Below are 10,502 nucleotides of genomic sequence, written 5' to 3' on the forward strand. Positions count from 1 at the left end.
GAGAGAAGTCCTCTCTCCTGTGGTCACCACAGCTGGGGTGGAATTTCATAAGCCAGGGGAAGCTCTCCCAAACAGTGTCCCTCTTACGCATTTGAACCTAAGTGTGGACCCAGTCTTTTCCTTCAAGCACCTCGTACGTATGTTTTGTCTTAAACTTGTTGCCATAGGTAGGCAGAGCCCACTGCTCTGCCAAGGGCCTGTGCTGTATCTGTAGGGGCTTTACAGGTCAGTGTTGTTCTCTTCCATTAATCCCTGAGCTCATTTCAGTCACCTGAACATGAGGGTCTAATACTATTTGAGATTAGAGTGTAAGGAATCAGACACACCTTTTCATGGTGGCTTTCACATGGACATGGGACCTACTGGGAATCCATAGCCAGCTGACATAGCAGCTGGAGGCTTGAGCATTCACCCAGGGCATCTCAGGGTACTGTTGAAGACCTCTGTTGAGGCAACTGAGTCACACCTTTTGTACCAATGCATTGCTGTTTTGTCAACTAAGGAAACCAAAAAATACCATCAACTTCAAATGTATGTGGCCATTCACTCAAGCAAAATCCGTCACCTCCTAAAGGAACTGCATGCCTTTTGGTAAACAAACCTGAACTGGAGCATTTCCTTCAGTTTTCTGACTGAAGATAGTGTTTAAGTCCTTGAGTGAATCAGGTGTCAGACTGAGGCCTAGTTGCAAGTCTCAAGACTGGCATTGTGTTGATGGCATACAAGTAAATCTTTAAGATTAAATTCATATTTAAGCACCCTGTGACTTCCTTTTGTGGACCAAAGATGTGCAAAGCTACAGCAGAAGTTATCTGTGTGTCTGCACAGTGCATTGAGGCCCCACATGAATTCCACCAGCTCTTCAAAATAATCTGAAGACCAGCTTTTTTGACAGCATCAGCAGTGCTTTTTCATGAACGGAGGGTGAGACTCTGGGCTCTCCTGAAGTCAGTGAGAGACTCCCCTTGGTTTCACTGGGGCCAGGAAGTCCATGAGAAAAAAAAACTGTTCCTCACCTAGACTGAAATGGCAGCCTTAATAATGATCTTTGTGTCTCAGCCTTCAGGGACCTTCTGTACTTGTCTGTGCATCTTCAGGGAACTGGAACAGCACACCACCGGCTTGCAACATAGTCTCTTGTGGATCCCCTCCTGCCATCAAAGATGCGGTCATCAGTGGAAATAACTTTACTTTTGGAAACACGGTCTCTTACACGTGTAAGGAAGGGTATGTAGATTAGCACTACTGGACTAGTAGTCAGGACAAGTAAAACTGGTGCACTGCTTCACAAGTCCTTTATAACTGCACACTAGTTCATTTCTACTGCTTCTGTCTTAACTCTTTGGAAATTAAATGTGATGGAGATTTTTTTGTGGGCTGTCAAGTTAGTACCGGACACATAGGTATTTCTTACAGGAGTTTCATGGCAGCTGAATACACTCTGGAAGAGGAAAGTGGAAAGGAGTCATGGGGAATGATAGACCAATTCAATAGGAAGCCCTGTCCCTTGGAGTTACTACAGAACTAGTGCTTCCATGGTAAACTCAAGGCCCTGATCATAAAGAATTCCCAATGTCTCTTCAGGCTATTAGGAAAGCTGTTTGGTGTGTTTTGAGAACTGTCTGTTCTGGTGTTCTAAATGTTGCTTCCTTAAAACTCCTCGTTCATTGAGGTGCATTGAAGATGAGGCTCCATTGTGATGATGGAGCATGAATGTAACTGGACTCTCATGCTGGAAAAACCTTTGCACGTGCTTATCTTTTCAGCCTGTGAGCAGTCCCACTGAATTTCTTAAAACTGATCTGTCCAAAAGGCAGAGCAGGTATGCAGAGCTTTTGCCAGGTCAGGCCCTAAGTGACTAGAGGATTTTGTGCTTCCTCTTGATGTAAAAAGGTAGATTGATAAGCCAGCATTTTTCTTCTAAACTGGCTTTGCAATATGATTTGAAACATAATTGAAGCAAAGCATACTTATATTGTTTTCTTGCCTGTATTATCATTTTAAAAGAAGCTGCTTTTTCCTGTGCAGGCATTTTAAATGGGGTAGAACAGAATAATTTAAAAGGGTCACAGCTGTCTGTGATGATGAATAGAGTGGATCATATTAAACATTGGCTCATAATAGGCTCTTTTTCTGGAGTCCAGTCACAAGGTTTTGAAAACAAATCCTGCAAACAAGACAAAACATTTTTACAGATACTGCCATCAAAATCAGAACAACCAAATTCTAGCTGGAAAGAATCACTGGGAACCTTGCAGTAGTTATTATTTCTTTGCTTTCTGTGAGAGAACACCACAGAGATTTCAAAACTGATAAAGAAGATAGTCACAGCTACTGTGACTATACTGTTACATGTTGAAGCAGCAGGGTTTTAAGTGGGGTGATGAGCACCATGGAGTAATGCCTGCCACTGTGTCCCAGAGACAGATTAGAGAAATACAACTACACTAACAGTAATCAGATGATGGAATTTCATTGTAAAAGGTTTTTTTTTTTCCTACTCAGCATTTTTAATTGGCTTTTTATAACAATTTTTACAGTGGTTTTTTTAGGAAGTTGTTATTGCCATGTGCGTTATTGTCAAGAACATCTCTGGGTAACTCACTAAGGAGTTTCTTATTGATGCAAGTGTGAAAATAGATTGATAGGGTTGATACAGGAACCCAAAAGGCCTTTCTGGGCTTTCAGTCTCTTTCTTCTCCATTCAGTTCTGCTAAAGGGGAAGAATTTCTTGGTGGGATCATTTCTTTGAGGATTGTATGGACTGTCGCAGCACAATACTAGGTTTGTAGTAGTTTCAGGCAAAATGGAAGTTCAGGAGTGGTAGTCAGATGGGCAGACAAGAGAGAAGCAATGTACACAAGGTGTGCTAGGATATCCCTCATTGTGATGCCTCACCCAGGGACATGTAGGCTTTAAAATTTTCCTTTTGAGGTTGATCATACCTTTTGTAAAGGATCCTATGCTTCCAGGGTGCTAGCAAGCAAGCTTGTACTGCAAGGGCTTCAGGGAGTTGTAGGTAGCATCTGACAGTGCTTGTCTTGCTTGTCTTTTTGACTTCTATGTGGTTTCCTTTATCCACAGTTATACGTTAGTTGGTCCTGCAACCATAGAGTGTTTAGCCAGCGGCAAGTGGAGTGTGAGCCACCAGCAGTGCCTGGCAGTGTCCTGTGATGAACCACCCCACGTGGAAAATGCATCACCCGAGAGCGGCCACCGCCTCTTCGGCGATATAGCTTATTACTTCTGCTCGGATGGCTACAGCCTGGCTGATAACTCTCAGCTGCTTTGCAATGCAGAAGGGAAGTGGGTGCCTCCAGAGGGCAGGGAGATGCCCCACTGTATAGCTGATTTCTGTGAAAAGCCATCCACTGTCTCATACAGCATCCTGGAGTCCATTAGTAAAGCCAGGTTTGCAGCTGGCTCCATCGTGAGCTTCAAGTGCATGGAAGGCTTTGTTCTGAACACTTCGGCCAAGATCGAGTGCCTTCGGGGAGGCCAGTGGAATCCTTCTCCTTTGAGCATCCAGTGCATCCCCGTTCGCTGCGGAGAGCCTCCCCACATTAGCAATGGCTATGCCAGTGGGGCCAACTACAGCTTCGGAGCAGTGGTGGCTTACAGCTGCAACAAGGGCTTCTACATCAAGGGAGAGAAGAAGCGGACCTGTGAGGCCACTGGCAACTGGAGTGGCAGTTTGCCCACATGCCACCCAGTGTCCTGTGGAGAACCACCGCAGCTTGAGAATGGCTTTATTAAGGTACAGAGTGAGTTTTCTTATCACCTGCTACCATAGCAAACTGAGTATGTCTTCACAATTGCCGCTGTTGGGGGTTTTCTGTTTTGCTTTCCTGTTAAAATTGAGGAAGCACGTGACTGAATGGAATAATCAAAGGGAAAAACGAGTGGATTTGCAGCAGAATCGTGTCTGAAAAACATGGACACTTCCATGGGATTTCTTGTCTTAAAGTGGTTTTTCAGTTAGGAGACTCAAGATGCCCATATGACAATCAATCGATTTCCTTAATGTGATGTCCTTCATTTGTTTGGTCCATTGGTGGCTTTCCAGTGCCATCTGGAGACATTTGAAGTACTGTTGCCAGTTCACAAGCCTTGCTTTTTTCACTGCAATGAAAAAAAATCTCATTTGCAGTACGTAAATCACCTTGGGTTAATTTCTCTCTTTTCGATGCAAGTACCCTTCTTTACTGAAGTCAGAACTTCCCTTTGCTTACCAAATTACATTGCAACAATGCCTGAAGTTAAAAAACTCCCTGTGGCAGTCCAAACCTGTAACAACTACTTAACCTGTGTTGTGCTTTGATACACAAACCTTGAATTTTCTGTGGTAAGAAAGATCAAAGCACTATTGTAAAGATTTAACTTTGAATTTTTAAAGCATTTTTCATCTGAACATCCCCACTCCTTCCTTAAATCTAGTCGTCAGGGAATCTGCATTTGCTAAAAATTGGGTCAGGGGTTGCATCCCAGTTCCTACGTGGGCTTCCAGCAGTAATAGCAACAATTTCTGTTCTGACTGCCACACAGATACATTCTCTAATTAATGCATATCACTCTGTATTGTCTTCCTTAGGTAGGATCACTCCTACAGATATTCCCTCCAGTTAGAGACATTTTTGATACCTCAGTCAGAGCTCAGTCTGCAACTTTGAGGGGTGCCTCAGTTGCATGCTCAAGACCCTGCAGCTGCACACGTGGCACTTACAAACGTCTCCTAGTAGTAGTACATCTGAAGGCTCCAGCCTTGAATACGCCTGTAAGCTAAAAAACCGTAACAGCAATGGACCATTTCATGGCAGCTTCTCCTGACCCATTTCTTTTCTGTCTTCCTGTCTTTTGGTCTCATGGGTCAGGAAAGGGTGGAAGCAGAGGAAATATTTTCTAGATTTTACCTTTTAAGCCTTGAATTTTCTGTTTTCTTTTGACGGTGCTCTCAGATTTCCTGACATCAGAGTGCATCATTTGAGGCAAGACATTCTGTGTCAGTTATTTGCATTCACTCATTTGCAGACAGCTTTTACTGCTGTCTGGGACTCAGCTAGACACTAGACCAAGGGAACACAAGAAATTAAATCAGCCTCCTGTTGCCCAAATCATGCATCTGCATTTCAGACATGTCCCTGTCTTACCTGTTTTTCAGGAAACAACTGGACGCTTCTTTGAAAATCAGGCAAATTATCAGTGTGAGTCTGGCTACCAGATGGTTGGGAGCTCGGTGTTTATCTGCCAAGCCAATCGGCAATGGTACAGTGAATCACCTCCTTACTGTGTTCCCCTCAGCTGCGGAAAGCCACCACCCATCCAGCATGGCTACTCCAAGGGAGATACTTTTGATACGGGCTCCAAAGTTGAATTTTTCTGTGATGAAGGCTATGAGCTGATCGGAGATATTTCTTGGACATGTCAGAAATCCGGGAAATGGAGCAAAAAGCAAAGCCCAAAGTGTGTGCCAACAAAATGTCCAGAACCACCCCTGGCAGAAAACCAACTGGTCTTGAGGGAAGTGACTTACCAAGTTGGTGTTGTGCAGTTCTCCTGCAAGGAGGGTTATGTTTTGCATGGCTCCTCTGTACTGAAATGCTTGCCCTCCCAACAGTGGAATGATTCCTTTCCTTTCTGCAAGGTTGTACAGTGTTCTGCACCTCCATACATCCCCTTTGGTGACCCCTTGACATCATCTCTTCATTTTGGTAGCACTGTGAAATACATCTGTGTGGATGGGTTTTTACTGAAGGGTGAGTCTACCATCAGATGCCAGGCTGATGGCTCATGGAGCTTGCCTTTGCCAGAATGTATTCCTGTGGAGTGCCCCCAGCCAGAAGAGATTCAGAATGGCATTGTTGATGTGCAGGGCCTCACCTTCCTTAGCACAGCTCTCTATACATGTAAACCAGGCTTCGAACTGGTGGGGAACACAACTATCCTTTGTGGAGAAGATGGCCAGTGGCTTGGAGGAAGGCCAGCTTGCAAACCTATTCAATGTCCACAGCCTAAGAAGATCCTCAATGGCAAATACTCATTCACAAACTTCCATTATGGGCAGACTGTTAGGTATTCCTGTGACAGAGGTTTCCAGCTCCGAGGGGAGGAAACGCTGAGATGCCTGGAGACAGGGGAGTGGAGTACAGAGGTTCCCTCCTGCAAAGCCATAAATTGCCAGCCCCCTCAGCCCATTGAGAATGGCTTTGTGGAGGGTGCAGATTATAGCTATGGGGCCATGGTAATTTACAGCTGTGTGCCAGGCTTCCAGCTGTCTGGCCTTGCCATGCAGACCTGTGAAGAATCGGGCTGGTCTAGCTCCACACCAGCCTGCCTTCCAACAGACTGCGGCCTGCCTCCTCACATTGACTTTGGGGAATACATGCAGGTGAAACATGAGGAAAGACATTCTGACCAGGAGAGTGTTACAGAGAGTCCCTCCCTTTCACATATCTTACTGGCTGACGATTTGAAAGACTTCAAAAGTTCCTTGAAGGAGGACAGTGCAATGCAGCTCACCACTTTCTTATTTGGAACTATCATTTTATACACATGTTACTCTGGCTACGAGCTGCTGGGAAACCCTGTTCTAGCTTGCCAAGAAGATGGGGCTTGGAATGGCACTGCCCCTGCCTGCCTTTCAATAGAGTGCACCTTGCTGTCACCCCCAGAGAATGGTTTTCTACATTTCACTGAGAACACGCTTGGTAGCGCGGTGCAGTACACCTGTAAGCCAGGGTTCACTCTTGTTGGCTCCGACACACGACTATGTTTGACAAGTCGGCAGTGGAGTAACACTGCTCCATACTGCAAAGCAGTAACGTGCAGCTCACCTACCCAGCTTATGAATGGGAACATAAAAGGGGAAAACTACACATATGGGAGTGTTGTCTACTACGAGTGTGATCCTGGATACCAGTTAAATGGTCCCACAGAGAGGAGATGCCAAGAGAACCAGAAATGGGACGGCAGTGAACCGATTTGCATTCCTGTTTCCTGCAGCCCACCTCCAGTTTTGGAGAATGGTCAGGTGATTGGAGAGGAGTACACGTTCCAGAGACGTACAGAATACAGCTGCAACGAAGGTTTCCTGTTAGATGGGGACAGGAGCAGAGTCTGCCTTGCAAACGGAAGCTGGAGTGGAATTGCTCCAGTTTGCAAAGCTGTGACCTGCCCTGTGCCACTGCCTCTTTCCAATGGGAGAACTAGTGGCTCAGATTTTGGCTTTAAGAAAGAAGTACACTATCACTGCAATGAAGGATATAGCCTGCAAGGAGTGTCTATGCTTACCTGTCAGAGTGATGGTACCTGGGATTCAGAAGCTCCACACTGTGAGCCAGTCATTTGTGGACCTCCTGAAGACATCTCCCATGGCTTTCTTAACGGCTCAGGCTTTACCTATGGGGAATTTGCCCAGTATGTGTGCTTCCCTGGTTATGAGCTGCATGGCAGTCCTTTACGGCAGTGTTTGTCCAATGGCTCCTGGAGTGGAAGCCTTCCATCTTGCCTACCCTGTCTGTGTCCTGCACCACAGATTCAAAATGGGGTCATTCTTGGTAAAGATTTCAGCTGTGGGAAAAGTGCCCAGTTTCAATGCCTGGAGGGCTTCAAACTGCTAGGGCCTTCTGAAGTCACCTGTGAGGCAGCTGGCAAGTGGAGTTCTGGGTTTCCTCGCTGCGGGCAGATTTCCTGCGGCTCTCCACCCATCATCCCCAATGCATTTATCAACGGGAGCAGCTCTGCAGATGAGAACACCATCATCTATACCTGCTTGGCAGGTTTCGTCATGCAGGGGAGTCCAGAACTGACTTGCATGGAGACTGGTGTCTGGAAGAAGCCATACCCAAGCTGTGAGCTGTTAAGCTGTGGCCCACCACCCTCTGTCCCAAACGCAGAGGTTCTTGGGAACACATACACCTATGGGAGCAAGGTCCAGTACAGGTAAGAATTCTGTTTCCGTGATATCTCTGAAGGAATGAAGATGGAAGATTTTTGCACCCTTGGCTAGTGCAAGTTTTTAGAAGACCTGGAAGAAAAGTTATGCCCTATCACATGCTCTGATTGGCAAAGGCCACATTCCCATGCACATATAAAATACTACTTGGACCACTGTCAAAAGTGCAGCAAAGGTATTTCACTGTTGCGCTGCACTCCACCACCACCTTTAGTTTCCCGCTCCTCATGCATTCCTCTTCTCCTCTGAAAGACTGGTCTGGGCATTCAGGTTTTCTTAGCAGGTGGCAGCAACAGTCAGCAGGATGTGCAATTTTTCTCCCCTTTTGGCACCCCATTTACATATTCCTCCTGGTGCAGGTGCCTGTTGTAATACAGAGGGCTGATTTCCCTCGTCTCCCATTTCTGTACTGCAACTCTTCACTGTCAGCAAATGTTGCTGACGCAAAGTTACTCCTTTGTCAGATAGTAGAGAAAGGGGGGGGATGTGTTAATTTCCTGAAGTGTGCACACTGCAGATCTGTTTCTTCAAGGTGAGGAATTCCTTGGCAGAAGGGGAGATTTGTTTTGGCAATAAAAGCAAGTAATAGTATGGGACAGAATTCAGAGATGGCATGTGGATGAATTTAACAGTGTCAAGTCATTTCCACATGTCTTTAACATGGTGAAAGGGATGCTTCTGTCTGCCTTTCTACAAGTGAATCCACTTTTGCAAGAAATAATAGAGAATTCCCAAGGTGTGCTTATGAGCAACTAATGCTGAAAAATGACTGTCTGACTTTCTAATTCATGGGTTAGCTCATCCCTAGCTGTGTCTCTGTGGTTGGGTCTTCTTGCTGTGTTGCAGATGCCTGGAAGGCTACACAATGGTGACAGAGGTGGATGTGTGCATTTGCCAGGAAGATGGACAGTGGTCTCCTCAAAGTATTTCCTGTTGCCCCAGAAAGTGTCCGCTCCTAGGAAATACAACCCATGTAATCATACTTGGGGACAACTTCACTGTGAACACAAGCATCACTTTGTCATGTGTAGAAGGCTATACTTTGGTGGGAGCAAGCACATCTACATGCAAGGTATAGTGTTACTTGCACTGTTTTATTTTGCCAGCTTTCTTGAATTCAAGACTCCTCCACCTCCTCCTAATCCCTGATTAGCTTTTGGCCTTTAATTGCACACAGCAAAAAAATCTAAATCATGCGCTGCAAAATATAATGTGCTTCCTTGTTGCCCAGTAAAAGCAATTATTAGTTTGCCATGTATAGACTTTCAGAACTATAAATTATTCATTTCTTCTTTCATGGAAAAACTAATGCTGTCCTTTAGAAAAGTATTCCTTTTATCACATTTCAGGGAATAAATCATGTCCAAGATTTTAAAAAATTATGTCCAAGATGTCCAATGTATTTTGAGGATTGTATGCAGAGCTCTTTTTCTCCAGAATAACAGGCAGCACGCACTTCAATCCACTGTGCAGCTGTAGAAACTTGAATCCCCTGTATGTTAAAAAGCAAAGATCCTCATCAGTTCTGCTAGTAACCTGCTGTCGCATTAGCTGTGGACAACCTTAACTTAAGCTTGTAAACAGACTAAAGTCAGTAAGTTTGCTTATATGAGAAGCTGAGCATGTGTGGTTTTGCACACAAAAATGAGTACCCCTGTCCGAAGATACTACTGCTGATATTCCAAATCTGGGTGTAATTTTGTTTAAAAGTACTCGTGTCACTTCCCTAGCCTTATTAGCCCTACGAGGGAAAGCTTCTGGCCAGTGTGAAAAGGTGTCTGTTAATATTAACAAATACTGAAACCCCCCTTTTCTTGGGAGTTCAGAAAAGTCTATTTGCCAATTTTGACCTGGAACCTTCCCTTTATCAATACTTCCAAATTTTACAGGATTTCTATCTTTGGATTATTCTTTAAGCATATTTCACATTTATTAACCATGGTTTTTACAGTTTAAAACAAATTCCTGGCTCTATTTGCTTCATAAGGGAATTATACAAGGCTTCAGTTCCCCAATGAGTCTTGTCGTGTTCTGCTTTTACCAGTTTCCATAATATTCTAAAGGGAACTATTACTCTGTTACCTTTTAATTTTGCCCAACCTGATGATTTAACTTCTGCTTCCAAATCTTTAATCTAAGATCCTTCTCATCATAATCAGCCAAGTCTGGTAGTGGCAAAGCTTTTTCAAGAATCAAACTTAATAGCTCACCTTGTTCTGCAGCTCTTTTTGCCTCATGATCTGCCGATCTATTCCCCGCTTCCTGAGCAGTGTTACCCTTTTGGTGCCCTTTGCAATGCGTAACTGCAACCACCGAAGGCTATTGTACCTCATCCAATAGTCTTGGGATCATGTCAGCATGCTTATTATGTTTTCCTTGGGCTGTGAAAAGTCCCCATTCCTTCCAGATAGCCCCATGGGCATGAACTATTCACTGCAGTCCTTCAACAAGCTCTAATGGTCTCCCTAAAGCAATTAATTCAGATCTTTGTGCAGATGTACCCTTAGGGAGTGACTTTGCTTCCACCACTTGGTCTGTGGTGGTCATGATA

General features: G+C 44.7%; 1 protein-coding gene across 1 annotated transcript in view; it reads left to right on the top strand.

Moving 5' to 3' along the window:
- The window catches only part of LOC104626001 (sushi, von Willebrand factor type A, EGF and pentraxin domain-containing protein 1-like), a gene marked incomplete at both ends in the record, with an annotated part of 17,830 nt that extends 8,807 nt beyond the window's left edge, over window positions 1-9,023 (top strand). The window contains 4 exon segments of the mRNA XM_010293807.1: window positions 1,060-1,227; window positions 3,085-3,757; window positions 5,159-7,938; window positions 8,798-9,023. Of these exon segments, the coding sequence (XP_010292109.1) occupies window positions 1,060-1,227; window positions 3,085-3,757; window positions 5,159-7,938; window positions 8,798-9,023 (3,847 nt within the window).
- Between the last annotated feature and the right edge of the window lie 1,479 nt (window positions 9,024-10,502).

Source organism: Phaethon lepturus, unplaced genomic scaffold, assembly GCF_000687285.1.
Source record: "Phaethon lepturus isolate BGI_N335 unplaced genomic scaffold, ASM68728v1 scaffold969, whole genome shotgun sequence".
In the NCBI taxonomy this organism is placed as follows: Eukaryota; Metazoa; Chordata; class Aves; order Phaethontiformes; family Phaethontidae; genus Phaethon; species Phaethon lepturus.